At 34.8% G+C, this 18,675-nt stretch overlaps 1 protein-coding gene across 2 annotated transcripts in view; it reads left to right on the forward strand.

The window, feature by feature from the left end:
- PLOD2 (procollagen-lysine,2-oxoglutarate 5-dioxygenase 2) overlaps positions 1 to 18,131 on the forward strand; it is a 51,804-nt gene extending 33,673 nt beyond the window's left edge. Inside the window, exons 9-20 of one of the 2 annotated variants that reach the window (XM_069864912.1) lie at positions 322 to 447; positions 1,951 to 2,072; positions 7,027 to 7,131; positions 8,046 to 8,171; positions 9,142 to 9,283; positions 10,493 to 10,555; positions 11,907 to 12,020; positions 12,425 to 12,490; positions 13,500 to 13,604; positions 14,487 to 14,633; positions 14,859 to 14,984; positions 15,965 to 18,131. In XM_069864912.1, the coding sequence (XP_069721013.1) occupies positions 322 to 447; positions 1,951 to 2,072; positions 7,027 to 7,131; positions 8,046 to 8,171; positions 9,142 to 9,283; positions 10,493 to 10,555; positions 11,907 to 12,020; positions 12,425 to 12,490; positions 13,500 to 13,604; positions 14,487 to 14,633; positions 14,859 to 14,984; positions 15,965 to 16,120 (1,398 nt within the window). In that variant the 3' untranslated portion in view covers positions 16,121 to 18,131. The remainder of the gene's footprint in view (positions 1 to 321; positions 448 to 1,950; positions 2,073 to 7,026; positions 7,132 to 8,045; positions 8,172 to 9,141; positions 9,284 to 10,492; positions 10,556 to 11,906; positions 12,021 to 12,424; positions 12,491 to 13,499; positions 13,605 to 14,486; positions 14,634 to 14,858; positions 14,985 to 15,964) is intronic. The other variant, XM_069864913.1, reaches the window with a different exon arrangement.
- Positions 18,132 to 18,675: the final 544 nt, after the last annotated feature.

Below are 18,675 nucleotides of genomic sequence, written 5' to 3' on the forward strand. Positions count from 1 at the left end.
TTAATTGCTTTTAAAAAACCCTGACCTTCACTATATTTTCTTGTCAAGTTGATATATGTTACTTTCAAAAAATGAATTTGCTATGGAGTTCTAAGTGTATTTCCTTAAATATTTTTTCTGTTTTAATTTTTTTAAGTAAGCATTTTAAAAACATAGTAGGTAATTTTCTGCTTCCAGTTTCTGTTACTGGAATTCAAAGAATTTTCTAGCAATATTAAATCCTTTATATTTATTTATTTAGTGAAGTCTGTGAAAATAAAAAGGGGGCATAGTACTTTTGAGCTAGTTGGATTTGATTGTTTGAAAACTTTTTTCTTTTAGGAATATCCAAGAGTAAAAATTGGTGTTTTCATTGAACAACCCACTCCATTCCTACCTAAATTTTTAGATAGATTGTTGACTCTGGACTATCCAAAGGAGGCACTCAGTATCTTCATTCATAACAATGTAAGTGTGATGTTACTATGTTGCAAAGATTCAATTTTGAAAATTATGATATCAATGGAAATGTGTGAGGGAGCGTGTGGATTCTATTTATGTGCGTAGTTAAACTGCATAGGAAAAGGTAATCTTTCAGAATTTAATGTTCAGAAGTGGGAAAAATACACAAATGAAATTTTGGCAGTGCTTGCTGAAGTCTCTTTAAAGAAAATGCTTAAATTCTTTCTCTTTTAGTAGTGAAAAAATCTTGTATTTTAAAGTGTATGCTTCTAGGGGAAGTACTGATTGACATAAAACAACAGAGTAGAATAAGAACAGAATAGTTCCACTTTGAAGGGACTTGTGATCGTCATCTAGACCAACTGCCTGACCGTTTCAGGTCTGACCAAATGTTAAAGCAAATTATTAATAACTGTTATCCAGTAGCTGACATTGGATTTCCTTTTCATCTTGTTGATACCCCAGACCACTTATGTTTCTCTTGGTGCTCCTACTGGTGGCCATGGGAAAGACTTGTGTATCTAGATATATCTTGAATGGCAGTACAGATAATTTGCTTTTTTTAAAAAAAATTTTTCTTTAATGCTTTTTGCTAATTACCCAGTGATCTGCTGATACTTGACCAGTGACTTCAGTATTGAGGTTTTCATGAGTAAGGTGCGTAAGTCTTTTGGAAAAAAACTGGGCTGGAAGAGAAATGTGAGGAAGATACAATTCTGCCCTATTTCACTTGGAGTGCATTACTGTTGATATCGTAGCACAGCAGGCCAGAGTAACAGAAGTAGAGCATATCTTTAAAGTGTTCAGTGTTGCTTTTTATAAGGGAATGTTAAAGATACAAATGTGATATGCGCCTAGGAATTGTAGGTTATACTGGATTGCTTCATCCAGAAGTCGTATGGTATTCAAAATTAGTATAAAAGGATGAACAGCTTTTCATGACAGAGAGGAAACACCCTATGCAATATTTTAATTATGCTAATGTCAAGCCTAATATGCAAAACCTACAAATGAAGGCACTGGGTTGGAAGCATTGCAGGTGGATGAGCTCTCTTAAATTAGAGGTAGAGTAATTAGAAATTATAGAAATAATTATATTTTAAAGAAGCAATGGCTGTGACTGTCCACCTGGGTACAGGTGGCAGCACCCTCTCTAAAGCCATTCTGGAGTTGCATAGAAAACTCCTGTGTGCCACTGGGGTTGTAGGATGGGCTTTGAAGTTTGTAAAATAAATATCCTGAAAAAAATTTGCATAAGCAGATGGTGAGTCTTGCATCAGTGATCTGGAGGTACAGCTTTGACTTATATTGCTGATGTGTTGGATTCTTTTGCGAACATTTTGGACGGAAGAGCTTCATTTTGTTGACCAATATACTGGAATATCTTCAAATACTGTTCACCATCTGTTTATTTAGGATAGAACAGAATGTGTTCTTGGACATTATGTTTATGATATCACAGCTGCTTGTACTTTTCATTGACTATAAACAATGTTAACATGATTACAGGAGGTTTACCATGAAAAACACATCAAGAAATTCTGGGAAAAAGCCAAGAACATTATCAGAAACATCAAAATTGTTGGACCCGAAGAAAATCTGAGTCAAGCAGAAGCCCGGAACATGGGAATGTAAATTCTAATTTATAAATCTATTATAGTGGTGCATATTCTAATTCTTTTTTTGTATGTTATGTATATTTTGCATCTTAAACACAAATAACGTTACATCTTAAGATACGAAAGTAGGAGCTTTTGTGGTTGAGCAAGATCTACATATAAGATAGGAACTGTTGAGTATTTTATGGTTTCTGTGTAATATAAAAAAGCTGTTGAAAATGTCTGGTTTGGACTACTTCAGTAGTCTGTCATCTTGTCTTCTAATGAAGGACAAGATAATAGTGGGCTACAGAGAAATAAGAGGTGTGATGGCTTATTTTTGCATTATAGTTATCTTGAACATTAGCATATAATAAAACATGATGAGTTGTAACGTGATAACTTGATAAACTGTCAAGTTTAAATATTTTTTAAAAAGAATGCTATTGAAATAAAATAGATGTAACAACACAAACTTATAAAAGTTTGTGCAGAAAATTATATTTAGTGGTAATTTAAAAGGAAAAGGGAGGAGGAAGCAGGTGCAAACAAATAGAAATTCTAATTGCATTGTGTCTTCTAGAAATGCATTTGGTTTTATTTTTCCTTAAGAAAAACTTTGTGGCTTTGCATCATTTGGAGATGAGATTTCAGCCAGCTGTTACAGAATTTGTCATGACAGAAAGTATGAAATAACGATATGAAATATGTTCAAGCAATAATAAAAAGTGGGGAGATACAGGAATTTATCTAATTCATTTCTCCAAGCTTTTACTTATAAAAAAAGTTATTCTCCATAATCTTTTCCCCTGTATTTAGACACATCAGTGTTTTGGTTTTTTTTTCTTTTAGAGGGTTGTTTTTTTCTTCACTCAAAAATATTAGTAATAGAACCAGCTAGGATTTTTCCTGAACTTTTAAAAAAACTTTTAGTAGGAATACACAAATTTTAAGGAAGATTTACACTGAAAACTTTCAAATGTTTCCAGAAGAATGTTAGAGAGATTGGGACGTCACTGTTGGATTTTAAGCTGAATTTGGGGTCTCCTGTTTGCTTCTTGAAAGTCAGATGATATTAAGTCAATGGCTCTGAGCTCCCGTTTGGTATTGATAAATGATGACATGGGTGCAGGACTCCCTCTCAGTCCTGCAGATAGGGAAAGCAACTTGGCTGTGGTTGAAGGAAGAGCAGGGGTGTTAAATATGTGCGTCCTAGATGTCAAGTGATTTCTGTTGGAGACTTGGATTTCCTGGAGTTGCTTCTGAACGCTTCAGTTCTGGATTCCAGCCTCAGATGGAGGAAGAACTTTTCTAACTTTGAGTGTTGCAGAATTAAAACAACTTTCCCACCCCTATTGTATTTCAGTAGCTTCCAGGTGTGGTGACTGTGGTAAAAAACAATACTTAAGAATGAGAGGCAAAGCCAAACATTAGTGCTTTATCTGTTTTGTGGCTACATGTCTTTGTTTTCAGTGGTATCTGGTAGGTGTTCCTTTATACTGTTACGACTATCTGGAGAGATCCAACACGTCATCTTAAATGGCAGGCACTGTCTCTAGTCTTTCAGTGAGGGTTGGCTCGTGTATGAAGGCATTTTCTTTTAGAGATCTGTCAAATGGTGTAAGTGCTTTCCCTGTGAGCTCACAGTCCGCATTTGGAATTGCGTTTCCAATTTGTGAGGGATATAAAAGTGATAAATTGATTAACTGCAAATTCAAACTATGTCTAAAAAAACCCAACCAACCCTTAAGTTACCCAACAGTAAAGAAATTGGGTAGAAAAAATGTCTTACTGCTGTAAAAAACTAGCCCAATGAAATATCTCAGTGGAAAGTTTGATGAAGACCAGAACAGTCACACTTTCCCTTTTCAGATGAGCTTGTTCCAGTTGGGCTTGTGGTTTTTAAGCAAACTTAAACATCGCTCTAATTGCAAAATACTTTAAACTGATCTGTTGAGCTTCACTTCACACTTCCAATCAGAAGTCTTGGCCTTCTGGATTTTTATTACTTGCTACACTGAAATAGATTTAAGTTACATATGAAAATACAGGTTTCTTTTCAACATTTGGTCTTAGTTTATAATTAAGTGGAGTGTAAAGCAGGTAGATTAAAAGTTTTAGCCATTGAATTTAGATTAGGAAAGTTGTTACTATACATATCATTATTGCTAGAAATTATTTTCTACTTTTCCCTTGCTGTTACCTAGATATACATAATCTGGGATTTCGGCATCTAGAGAGGTTACCATACGCTATAAGAAGGTAATAATTTAAAGCATGAGAATATCCAGGATTACTTTTGTTTCCTTAGGAAAGCTACTTGACTATATTGAAAGCCTAAAGAGAAGATGCATTAATTTCTTAAGAGTAGGCTTACTTTATTAATTTTGGCAGAAACTTTTACGACTCTCTTACAACTCGTTCTGTATATCTGAAAGCTGCTACATTTTGTGGAGATTTTTGTTTGTGACCTTAAAGTGTAAAGGCAAAACTTAAACTTCATATCTGAATGTGGTGATTTGTATCTGGGAACGCAAGGAGAATTATGCTTTAAACATGAACTTTTGCTATTTGGTAAGCCAGTCTTCAATGCTATATAGAAAGAAATAGGGGAAAAATGAGTCAAAGGACGGTCAAAATAGTAGCATTATTTTTGGCCTTTTTATAGATGTATACATATACATAAAATATAAGAAGGAGTATATTTAATATTCTTGGTTACTGAGGTTCAAGTTAGAAGTTTCACCTTGGTTTGTACTACACCTGAATTTCCAGACTACTTAAGGCAATAATACTTTCAAAGAGTTCTCAATACATTATTGAGTGACTAAGTGTAACTTAGACCAAAACTTCTAATTTAGTATTTTGTGTTGATTTACTATATGAATGAAAAATAGACGGATTTTCAACACTGAATGCATTGAAACAGTTTTAATCCTCAGGCTCTGGACTTAAGGGGATGGGGTCAGGGAGCAAAAGTTGAAGGACTGTGCATTTTGAAATCATGTATTCTATTTACCAGTCATGTTTGCCTAAATATAGACCTATTCCATTTGTGTTTTTTTCACACTTTAGTGATTTAAAAATATTTAAATTATTCATTGTTTTTATGAGCAGCAAAAGGTTTAGCTGCTTTTGGGGAAGCGCTGGCCCATGTTGTGATCGGAATCCTCAACAAGCATGGAATCTGTTGGTCTCTCAGGTTTAGTTTCCTCATTAGTAGAATAAGGATAAAGAAGCTGAATGTTCTTGGAAGAAATTTAATGTCTAATGTCAAGTGCAATATAAAAGTCAGGTTACTATTAGTCAATGCAATCATGCTAATGTATAGCTACATGTGAATTGTGTTCACTGGCTGTAAGGCTTTGAACAGAATAGGGTAGGAATGGAAAATGCCATAAAGACTTAATTGCTGGGCTGTGATATGGCCAAAATAAATCCTGCTGGTTTCATCTGAGGCTGATTTGTGAGAAAGTGCTGATTAAGCAATTGTGGTCATAAAAACATGTATACATAAGCTAGAAAACTGTACGTGAAGGAGATGTCTGTTAAAGTAAAGCCGGAGACTGACCAAAGATTTATCCTATGGATGTGTGTCCAAATATGGGGTCCTCAGCAGCAGCGGGAAGGCCTTTTCTGTCATTTTGATATTTTAAAAATCTGTCTCTAATAGTCTTTATTGGTCGAGTCTGAAGAGGAAAGGGTTTCTTAAATTTATGGGAAACAGCTTTACCTTCTACTGTGATTCCAACAAAGCCAATACTACTAAAGTCCTTTGAGCAGAAGAAGGGTTGAACAAAAGCACACAAAAGATGTTGATTAGTAGTAATCCTTAGGGGAGGCAGACTAACCACTGGCTGGAGTGCTGTGTTAGCTGGCAGAGAAGAGTGGAGGAGGAGTGGGCAGGAAGCCATGCCAGCAGTTCCCTTTGCAGAAAAGTCTCAATCAAATCAAGGGGAACGTAAACTAAAACAGTGTTTATAGACATTTTAAAGGAAGAAAGTAAAATAGTTTTAATGTCTCAATGTAATTCCATTACAATGGAATTAATGCCAGTTCTGCACCTGTGTGATGGAAAACTGTTTTAGTATGACTTGAGGAAATTATTCCTCTTTCTCTAGAAGCATATTTGATTTAATATAATCTCCTACTATTCTTTTAGTGTAGGAAGTCTGAATTCACTATATTGAATCTTAGCCTAGCAAGTATACCTTGCCAAAAATATGCAAATGTAGTCTGTATTTTTTATTTTTTTAATTTATAGTAGAATGTGCCTTTTGCTTGGTGGAAGCTCTCTCTTGAAGGTGTGGCAATCTATGCAAATAATTTATTCTTGCGATTTTGATCTCAGAACTCATAGAAATAGTGGATGGGACAAATTTAATTCCTTTTTCTAATTTCCATTCACTACCTGTGCAGTTGTTTTATATTTCTTTTTACCAACTATATTATTCTTATAGGTCACAAAAAGATTAAGAAAAGGTCTTTAAATATATATTTCTTTATACTTTTTGTTTACACTTTTTGTAGGGTTTCCATTACTGTACAGATGAGAAAAATCACATCGGTAACATCTTTGCCCAAGGACAATGCTACAGCCACACGCAGTTACCTGTTAGAGAAGCTTACTTAATAAGCTCATACTTCACTATTTAGTGATTGTACTGACATCCAGCTATATAAATTAGTAGTGTGATTCTCCCCCTTCCCTGCCCTGCCCCTGTTTTCCATTTGGACAGTGCATAGTTGCTCTTATGGAATTTGGTAAAGGTTGGAGTTCACTTAGTTTACTAAAAACATAAAGTATGTGATCCATGTTTTAAAATCATCTTTTAGTTTATCACACTACTGTAATCTAAGTACAACTTTCTTATAGTATACTACGCTGCAGAGGGCGTGTGGTTGTGGTTTAGTTTTCATTTGTTTGTTTTGTTTGTTAATCTTTTCTAGATGTGTGCAAGTTAACTATTCCTTTTTGTCTTCTTAGGGACCTCTGTCGCCAGGATAAAGCATGTGACTATTACTTCAGCATAGATGCCGATGTCGTGCTGACAAACATGAAAACCTTAAGAATATTGATAGAACAGAACAGGTATAGTATGTATCTCTTGATATATACAGAATTTCCTCCAACTTGAAGGGATTTGGTGGGGCCCATCCAGAGGAAATAAGATCCTGTCTGTTCTTACTTAGTTAAGATCCTCTTTATTTACCTGTGATATTTGATTGCTGTAGTTTTGTTCCTGTTAAACAGAAATTCCTGATGTGAATTTTAAATGCTTCAAAGTTCCTCCGAAAAAAATGGTGTATTGTAAGCTGGTTCTATGAAATTGATCAAGATTTCACTGACTATTTCAAACGTATTTGGGAATCTTAGGTATATCAAAGAAAGATAAATTATCAATAATAGTGAGAGGGATGGACCTTAAGTAAGGATGTGTCTACCAGTCCTTTGCATTATGTTCCCTGAAATACTGTTTACTGTTGTAGAGTCTAAAAGCCAGGTACACTAGGTGGAAGAAACGGAAGTTTTGTGAAACATATCTACCAGTAGGCACGCTCTGAAACAAAGTGCCAGTTTATTCTTTTTATTCTAGTCAACTTAAATTTCACCTTTTGATGCTATTAAGTTTTGGGCGAGGTATTGGTCTGAAAAAATGTTGTGATACCTGAAGTTTCATTGTAGTTTTGTTTGGCTTGGTTTGTTTAGGTTTTTTTCATGTCTTTGACTTCACACGCTTCTTATTGTTGTGCTGTGGGCAGTATGGAAATCAAGCCACCTCCAATTTACAGGAACCTTTGCTTCTGTTACACTGATGCTGTTTCTGGACAGTGGATGCTTGGGTGCTGTTTCTTCCTGCTTAAGTTCAGAATAGGTATTCTGAGATTTGACATTTGATGGTGTTTTAACTACACTGTATTTTAAGCTGAGGAAAACTGGTATATTTTGATGTACAGTATATGTAGGAAAGTTCATATTTTCTTATTCAATATGTCACTTCACAGAAAGATAATTGCTCCTCTTGTCACTCGTCATGGGAAGCTTTGGTCCAATTTCTGGGGTGCTTTGAGCCCAGATGGCTACTATGCTCGATCAGAAGACTATATTGATATTGTCCAAGGGAACAGAGTGTAAGTAATTGTAAGCTATTTCTGAAAGTCAAGGCACCCAATATATTTATTACTAACATACTGTTACATTCTCATGCAATCTTGTATTATTTCTGAGGAGCTTCATTTAGTTATATTGTTTAGCTTTTTCTATTCTGTAGAAATGCTTTTGTTATCCCATTTGTTTTTTCTCATTCTCACAGCTTGAATAAAAAAGCCAAGTGCTTAATATGGTGGAGCTGATATTAGAAATGGGCATACCCGTTACTAGTAGCTGTCTGATTGTGTCTGGTTGGTCTAGCAGTGCATAAAACAGAAAATGACAACACAAACAAATAGCAAACCCCAAACTCTATCCCAGGAACCTCAGTCAAAAGAAATTATTGTTTCATTCAAAAAAGTCTGAAACAGGCTGACTGCTTGAGTAGGAGTGACTTGTTGTCAGTCACACTGAAAAATGTGATCGTGGTGCTGGGAGGCAGGAAATCTGCAGAGTGCATTGTGACAGCAATGCTTTTTTGTTGATATTGGCTCAACTTGCATAAATACGTGGCCTACTCTGGTCAGTGAGTATCTGTGTGAGAAGGTCAGACCAGTTGTGTGGAGCCTCAGTCTTAAAACTCATTTAAGAGCGTGTTTTAGAATTACTTTCCCCATCTGGCAGTGTAGAATAATATCCTAAGAGAGCTTGACTAATTGCTTTAACTATGGAAACATGGAGTATGTTTGGAGCTAAAACTCTTTAGAGAATGTGACCTTTCTATCTTTTATAACAATACTTCATAAAAATTGAATTACTGCCTACGCATACGTTTTGAGATGTCCACAATGTCCAGCTGTAGTTTGTCAAATGTCTTGGGAATCTTTCAGATTCATTTCCTTGAAACTTGCTTAGTATTCTCAGCAAATACATAAAAACTGATTTGATAGACTAGGCAACAAATCAGTTTTCATGGCTTTAAACTATTTGCATTTGTTTTTATTTTTACAGAGGAGTGTGGAATATTCCATATATGGCTAATATATACTTAATTGAGGGACAAACTCTCAGATCAGAGATGAAAGAAAAGAACTACTTTATGCGTGATAAGTTGGATCCTGATATGGCGCTCTGCAGGAATGCAAGGGAAATGGTAAGGTGTACCTACAACAGCTTGCTTTTAAATATACACAGACTTCTCTGTGTCCTGCTGCTCTTGACTGCTTCACTTGGTTGATCTTGGATATTTTTACTTACAATTTAAAGTACTGGCCAATTTTTGTGACGTAGAACACTTCAGGTGTATTTCTTTAAATTGTTGAAGATGGAGGTTTTTGCAAGGCCAGTGCACTGGTGCACTGACTGCATGATGGTTCTCATTTAAATTCACTGAAAATTCCTTTTGAGGTTAAAATACCTTCCTTGTTGGCACAACCTCAACAAGATGAAAAAGGGTTCAACTTACCTGCTGTGTATGACTTCAGATTTATTGATGCATTTAGACCATTATTATACCCATTTTCATTCAGTGTGAAACTTCTGGCGGACTAAGTTGGAATAATTCGCAATGATACGTTTTAATAGATACATATTTAAACTAGTGATGGACAGTGTTGATAGATAAAGTGTAAGTGATTTATGAAATGGTAGGAATATTCTTAGGAAGCATGAATTGCTTATTATTTTTTCCAGAGAGATAAAAGACTGTATCAGAAATTTGTTACTTGCATTAAGCTGTAAGTAATGAGAGAAAACTTATTTTACTGTAAAATTATGAATATGTAAATCCACATTTCTACTGATATTTACACTAGTTTCAGCACAGAAACAAATAAGACCTAAACCAGACCTATTTCCAGACACTGTAGCATTGAAAAATAGTTTTGCTGAATTGAACAAGAAAAGTTGGCAAGTATTATTATTTTTTTTTATTCCCTCATAACAAGGCATGATCTCCTTTGTTTGTACTGATCTTCAGAACAGCCCCGTCCAGTTCTGCTATATTCAAACCTTCTCAGCATCAGTTATTGCAAACCTGTGCTTCCCTTGCGCTCATTAAACTAATGTGACTGGCTCATCAGAAAATTGCTTTCTCTTTTCTCCTTTCTCAGTCTGTGCTGAAAGATGGTCTGGTACGTGCTTGTATTTGTATTGCAGCAGATAAGAAGGGGCTGGTGGAAGCAGCTTTGACATGTGTATTATGGGCTTTGCTTGGAGACTGCATGTTGTCTGTAAAGGCATATCAGCTTTTGATCCAAGGCTGTTATTTTCCTAATGTAACTGTGGAAGCCTAATAGTATTCGGAAAAAGAGAAAGAGATTATGTATCAGAAAACTGATGTGATGATTCTCCTTCATTTTAGACTTTACAAAGGGAAAAAGACTCCCCTTCTTCGGAAACATTCCATATGCTCAGACCCCCAAAGGTGTTGCTTTTTTTTTTTTATTCATTAGTTATTATTATGTGCAGTATTATTCTACCACAAGAAGATACTTCTCCTCTCTTCGCTTACTGTAAAGAAATACTGCTCTAACTTTCACTTCAGTCTTCTAATGTTCAAGTTTTTGCCAGGGACAGGTGGCAGTTGACCAGTTCAAAATGTCTTAGAGAGGCTTGTTTCCTCAGGGAGGTTTCTCAGTGCTTCTGAGGTCAAGGTGTGCTGAAGCTGTGCTTCCATAGCTAAAATTGTTTCTGCAGTCCTAGGAAGAACTAAAGCTCAAATTGCTAGCAGGTCAGCTGGGCCCCCTTGGCGGACCACACAGTACAGTTGTGAAATTGGTGTAATTTTAAGCTGTTTTTCTTGACCCAGACCCTCCTTATTCTCCCTGCTGCAGCTATTTTATGATTTGGTAAGTGCCCACAACTGGGCATGTGTTTAACATAATAATTATCTTTCTAACAGTTTAACTCTTTTTCAGACAAAAACATAGACAGAAATACCAAAATAACTAAAGAATGTCTTCATCTGCTGCAAATCTGAAAGTCACAAACACTTCTGAAATGAGATTTTAGTCTGAAAAACAGTAAACTAAGAAAAAAAACCCCACCAAATCTAAATTTCTTTTAAAAGAAATATTTTCTGCTACTGTTTCTAATCAAGAGATTTTTGTTAATCTCTTCTGTTAATAGCTTGATAATAAATCTTGTCACACTTGATATCTTGCACAGTGTTTGCTTAGGTGAACATACTTCACAGTGCTCACCTGTTTTGTACTCTGATTTGAATGTTCTTGTAATGCTGTATTTGCCAAATTCTTTTTATTTCAGGTCAATTCACCAGGATCATGTAGCGAATGCTCTGAAATAAGTTTCTTGTTCTGACTTCCATTAGCTCTTCTATTATTAGCTTGTACTTCCAGATTTTGATCAGAAATTAAACCCTAGATGTTGGATTTTATGTATGAGTAGTTTCAGTTTGAGAAAGGGTATTTCCAGTGTGTTGGCTTAGGTTTTCTGGAAAAGAATCAATCAACATCTTCTCTTTTTTTCCTTTCTATAACTGCATGTAGGCTCACGTTATGGACAATATATGTTTTGGCTTAATATGTTTAGAAAATAAATTCAAATAAATGCTTGTAACAAGAAACTGTGACCACTAGCTGGTGATTAGAATCAACAAATTGAAAATGAAAGATAAATGAACAGCATGTGTATGAAATGTATGTACAAGTGTGTGATATATTTTATGAAAGCACAGGCATAAACAAACTTCTTTAAAACATTGTTTTTGCTAAGATGGACAGTTCTGCTAATGACATTTTTTCTACTTGGTATAGGGTGTCTTCATGTATGTTACCAACAGACATGAATTTGGAAGACTTATTTCTACAGCCAATTACAATACCTCCCACTACAACAATGACCTTTGGCAGATATTTGAAAATCCTGTGGTATGCATCTAATCAGTGATGAAACACTTATTGTATTAGAAAAAAATTTAAAGTTTGTGTATTATAAAGGATTTAGGATTTGAAGGCTTTACATGGAGAATATTTGTTTATTATATGCTATATATTGGTTGTGTACTAAAAGGTGTTCTCTAACACCTGTTGATGCCAGTAACAATATATCATGTCAACAGGCCAACTGATGACCAGAGTAAGGAGTTTGAGAAGTGGCCTTGATGACAGGTTTCATAATTTTTGACGTGATGAGAAACAATTCATCTATATGTATTAGAAAGTCTTTGTTTCCAGTGCTTTTATTAGAGTAAATTAATAGAATATAAATTATTTTTAATTATTTATAAAGTCATTTGTTCTGTTTTAATGTTTTAAAATCATATTTTTTTTAGGACTGGAAGGAAACCTATATAAATCCCAACTACTCGAAGATTTTCACTGATAATATAGTAGAACAGGTGGGTATAAATAGTTTTCTTAATGTTTGTGATGCTGACCAATAATACATTGGCATACAGTAACTATTTCCATGCAAATACTGTTTAGATCTGTGGCTGAACAGGTTTTTGATGTTTTGATCAGAACTGATTTTTTGCCATTTTGAAAACTAGATGAATGGAATCAAAAAGATAATTGCTGGATTGCTTAGAATAATGTAGTTTTCCAAGTAATTGCCTTCTACAGAATACAGATATATTTGGCTTATTTATTGGAACTAGAACCACTGGCAGAAGGCCTAATAAAACTTCTGTAGCAGATTGCTGTGTTTTCTGGAATCGACTAAAGGCAACCTCTTCTAGACTCTTTGCTTGGGGCATGCCTTTCCCTATGGATTCTCTAAGGTCTAAAATCCATGAATTGGAGGTAAAACCTTTTGCAGGATATGATGTGGTCTGTCTTGTTTTTTTTTGGTTTTTGTTTTGTTTTGTTTTTTTTGCCTGCCTGACCACTTTATTTCATACAACTGACCTTGACAGAGCACTTCTAAGGTGATAATTGTTGTACCGGTGTTGGATGATCAGTTCTGTGGCAATTAGGTATAGTGATTTAATGAACTTGCCTTCCTTAAGAAACTTGGATAAATAGATAAATTGTTTCTATAGTTAAAATGATGTTAACTGTTAAACTGTTTTTCTTCATAGCTTGTAATGTAGGAGACCAGAGTTGTTATTTAGAGCAGCCGAGGCACGGAATATGTGAATACACTGATGCAGCGGTTAATGCTGGGTCGTAGCTTACAAGGTAGCTGTTAGGTTTTGCTTCATTCTGTGTTCTTCTGGATCAAGGCAAAAATTATTTAAATGTACCTGAATTATGGCTCAGATGAAAAAAGCGGATATTCTTTAGTGACCTTTTTTAGCAGTTAAAAGTGAAAGATAGCTGTTAAAACTTAACTCCACTGAAAAGATACATATGCAGTTTTTAAATTTGGTTGTTTGTCTTTGGGTTTATTTTTCCCTTTTGTAGCCATGTCCAGATGTGTTTTGGTTTCCCATATTTTCTGATACTGCCTGTGATGAATTGGTAGAAGAAATGGAACATTTTGGACAGTGGTCTGGTGGAAAGCACCAGGTAGGTGTCAGCTTGTATAAACTTAATGAGCAAGTACTTTTATATAAAAGTCACACTGTACTAGAGCAAACAAACATTCCAACAATCGCCAATGACCTGAGACATTTGCTCTGTGGTATAAAATGCTCGGTCCACCACATAGCTTGTTGTTCAGTAGATTTAGTGACATTCCTCAGTTAACCTTGAACTAGCATATTCAAAGACAGTGGTGCAATTGCTGTGGTAGTTTTCTGACAGTTATCCAAGACTGGTCTTGGATACTTGTTGATAACTGTTAAGAGAAGTTTTACTTATTTACCTCTTATGTACTAATTTGTGAGACTTTTCCCCCTAAGCAGTTACTCACAAATGTTATGAGCTATTACATTTGTGTTTGCAGAAAGTTCAAGGTATATACTAACTACTGCTAAAATCAGAGGAATATTTGTTGTGTTCACAAACATAGTACCTTGGAAACCAGATAAGTTACAGTCATTATTTTACTGCGTGGAGGAGTCTCCATACAGGATTTTAACATACCTTTGTCTTCAAATTATTTCGGCATTTATCACCATGTAAAGTTGAGGCCTATGCTCTAATATAACCTCAGTTGTTTCTACTTCTCAACAAACCACTATCCTGGGAAGCCCTTACCTACAGGCAGCACATCCAAATATTGACTCATCATTTAAAAAAAAATTCCAGTTTTTACTCATTGATAGCTCAGCACTTTTTTCCCACAGCAGTTAGCTATAAAATTACTGTACAGCACACTCACATATGCCCACAGAAGCATTGCTTTGTTGCAGTTTTGTGATTCGGCAGATTTAAAATAAATGTTTGTAGATGTGCCAGAAGCATCTCATGTCCATATTCCAAGGCTGTTTGTGGTGTTTTCATTAGGACAGCCGTATTTCTGGAGGTTATGAAAATGTCCCAACTGACGATATTCATATGAAGCAAATTGGACTGGATAACGAATGGCTGCATTTCATAAGAGAGTTCATTGCACCGGTGACGCTAAAAGTGTTTGCTGGCTATTACACCAAGGTATGAGTTTAAAACTTTTGCAGGAAATTACTGCATGACATGATGAATTTTAAGTGTTCTATTGCATATACTGTATTTGGTTGGGGAGTTTATATGTTATGTAGCAGTAGTTCTAGATAAATGTTGTTAACTCAGCTTTAGACAAAAAAACCCTCAAACCCTCAAGAACCCCATATGTAGTTTGGAAGTTCACATGTTGAATTCTAACTGTATCTTTTGTTTCAGGGGTTTGCTTTGTTGAATTTTGTCGTAAAATACAGCCCAGACAGACAACGATCACTCAGACCTCATCATGACTCCTCTACATTCACAATCAACATTGCTCTTAACAAAGTAGGAGAGGACTTTCAAGTAAGTCAACAACTTACATAGAAAATGTTGTCCTTTGGGTACCTAAAATTGTTTCCAAACTAGAACTCAAATGCATATACTTAAAGACCATGTCGCAGGATCAAGAACTGTCGATGCAGTCAGGCTGAATTGGTCAAAATGGTTTCAGATTGTGGGGGAGAAGGTTTAAAGAAAAACTTCGGAGGTGTTAGCCATTCATTTTTTACATTCTGAAATGCTTCAATTCTATACAGTGAAAACCGATTTTTTCAAAATACTTTAAATAGTCACAAGTTGACTCAAACCAGCTTGTTTTATTTACAACTTTTTAATTAATCTTTTTTAGATCAGCCACAGAATTAAAATTTTCAAGTGTCGTTCCTGGGTGTTTTCAGATTATTTTTTTTTCTGCTCTGGTATTGATTCAAATAAAACAGTCCCTAGAGTATGGACATAGACAGGGCAGTAGCGGTAATATCGAGGTTTTGCTAGTAGAGAAACTTAATCTGTTTTGATTAAAAACCTTATAATTCACAGTCCTGTTTAACACCCATGATGCTTGTCAAACTTATGACTTTAGAAAATACACCTTAAATGTGAAAGCAACAGATAGGTTAATATTTAAGACTTTTTTAAATACTATCCTGGATAGGGACGCAGTCCTGGAACAAGACCTATGAACATGATTTGCTTCTCTGTGGTATTATCTGCAGTAAAGATGTGTCTGTCAGAGTTGCTGCTTAAATGAGTTGTTATACAAGGAGTGCTAAAGCAAAGCAAGAGAAAACCTTTAATTGCAAATGCATGTCTGTCTTGTATTGTTCAGAAGATGGTTTCATTCAAACAACCTTGTTAGTAGGGGTAATTAAAAACAGATTGTTGTTAACAGCCTATTAATAATAGCAAAATACTTTAAGTTATGGGTGAATAAAAAGGAACTTTCTCTAGTAAAACATAAGGTAAATGTTTGGGTATTTGTTTTGTTTGTGTTTTTACTGCAGGGAGGTGGATGTAAATTTCTTAGGTACAACTGCTCCATTGAGTCTCCCAGGAAAGGATGGAGCTTCATGCACCCAGGAAGACTTACTCATTTACATGAAGGACTTCCTATATTAAATGGCACAAGATACATTGCAGTATCATTTATTGATCCTTAATTTTATTTTTATTTTTTTTGTCCTCTTCAACAGCAGTGTTTGATTCCTTACATCAACATTTATTTATAGATTTCGTCTGGAAGATGATGATAAAATAAACTTTTAAGTTACTGTTCTTAGACAGCAAAGTTACTTTGAGGAAAAAGAATGAAAAAAAAGAAAATGTTCTAAAGTTGCTGAAGATTTCTCAATATCCACTCTGAGCCTTGAGTCACAAAGTAAACATGTCCTGCTAGTTTTTCCATTCTGTGTTAAAGAGAAGGTAAGAAGGGAAGATGGAAAAGCGTTTTATAATTAATCGCTTTCTTTGTTGGAAACAAACAAACAAACAACCCTAGATATAAAAATATGTGGAAAGTTTATTGTGGTGTTCAGTAAAGTGACACGGCCAAAGTTTTTGTGGTGTGTATGTTTGGTACCAACCAATTAAAAATGACAGCATAAAACCAAAATAAAGTGAATCGTGTGCACAGTTGTTGGGGATAAACAATGTTTCCATACGCTGGTATATACTGAAAGGAAAACATCTCAGTAGCCTGTTTTCTTAATTAATTTTCAATACTGAAATTTACATCTAGGGAAGAAAAAAATTAATTGTGGAGATGGAGCAAGGATTAATTAATTTAGCTAAGAAGAAATGGCTTATCATTTGTTTTGAGAACTCATCCTCTTAAAAATTTACTTTTCTTCACCAAGTGACCTTCATGTAAAATGAGTTATTTTTCTAATGTGTAATTGCACCCAATTGATACTGGAAATTTGATGTTTATTTTCAGAATGCTGGTAAATTTTAATAGTAGGTTGTTTTATAAGGACAATTTTCTATGCTTACTTAAAATTACTTGAATTTTGTATCAGGAAGATGAAATGGTGGCAGGCTCGCTTTAAAGCTAAGGGTCTCAACTTGCCATTTATTTTAAAGAAATTGGTTTAAAATACTCCTACTGTATCTACTGTTTGTAATTTAAAGAAACTTGAAGCTAACTGTCTCAAAGTCTACTGTGCCAAAATGCACAATGTGTTGGAAAAACTTGTGAAAAATAAAGGGTAATTTTAAATTAATTAAATTTATGTTAATTAATTAATGTAACAGCTTTCACTTGACTGCATTAATTTATTTATTTGCATGTTGCCATTTTTCTTACAGGAATTATATTTATTGATTGATGAATATTTTCAAAGGAACTGTGGATAAGTTTAGATTAGAGATTTCTCTGAGTGTCAGTTTTTGGCTTCTTTACTCTCTTACTATTGAAATTATTTCTTATCTGACTTGGTGTCTATGTACCAGACCTTATATTAGTTTCAGAATGGCGCCAGCAGTATGGTTGTTTCTTGTTTTCTGTATCAACCTTCATTTTTTTTATATGAAGGCTTTCTGATGATCTAAACAGTAGTTGACATTTTACCTCCTAATATTTGAAGAAACTTTACAGCGCGTTTCCTAAGCAGAAGCTTTATTTGGAGCTAGAAGGATTGAGAGGAGTTTGAAGATTATTCTTTTGCCAAAAATAAGCATGTGTAGTTATTTCCTCATTCTTCTGTCTTGTGGAATAGGTTGTAATCATGAAGTTATGCTGAAGGAAATATATCAAAATGTGATAACTTCAATAATGTACTAAAATGGGCTGGCTTGAAAAGGAATAGATTTTCACAGGAAGTTATTTGCCTTCTTTTAATTTCTCTTTACACTGTCAGCTTCTCACCATTTCAGGCTAATATTTGGGCATTGATGTCCCTTGACGTTGTTTCCTGACATGTGACACCTCTTGTCTTAATGAGTGTCTTTCTATATGGTCTGTGCTTAGGGAAACTTTACAGAGCAGAATGTCTTCAGGCCTTCAGAATGAAAGCAGCCTTTATTAGTCACCTTTTTCTGAGTGTTTGTCTGTGATATCTTAGGCTAAGCAAGAACAGAATAAATTTATAAATTTTTTACCACTGGATCAGTTACAGTTATGTGGAGCTTTCTTGGAAAAAGATAAAAAATATAATCCTATAGCACACAGGGAAAGTTCTTTTGCAGATTTCTTTACTTTTGTAACTTGTGTTTTAATTACATATTTTGTACTTTTCAGTCATTTCTTTATTTTTACCCTCAACCAATATAGAGCTTTACTTAATGTTAAATTTCTGGGTTTGCAACTATTAATTCAGTTTGTCGTGTAGTGATGCCTAGTGCTACTTTTACTGTGCTGCACAAGTGCTGGAAGGAAAAACGACCTTAGCATGCTCACATTACTAAGATTCTCTCTTGTTTTTTTCATGAAGTATTTGCGAAGGCTAACTGCATTTCAGCAGGTGGGTGGCAACATGTGTGGAAGCAACTCAGAAACTGACAGATAGCAGGAAAAGAGTTTGTTCTTAACAGTTCACCTGAATTAGTTCTGAAAGCTTTGCTGTACTGTTACATTAGCATGTGAGTGCATGAGCTTACCCAGGTTAAGTGGAATTGTCACTATTAGGAAATGGGTTTTAGTTTTCATTACCTTTAAAAACACTTCAAGACTCTTGGACCTCTTAATAAAGTTTGGTTTTGAGCTTAGAAGATACAT

The sequence above is a fragment of the Phaenicophaeus curvirostris genome, chromosome 10 (genome assembly GCF_032191515.1).
Source record: "Phaenicophaeus curvirostris isolate KB17595 chromosome 10, BPBGC_Pcur_1.0, whole genome shotgun sequence".
Taxonomy (NCBI): Eukaryota; Metazoa; Chordata; class Aves; order Cuculiformes; family Cuculidae; genus Phaenicophaeus; species Phaenicophaeus curvirostris.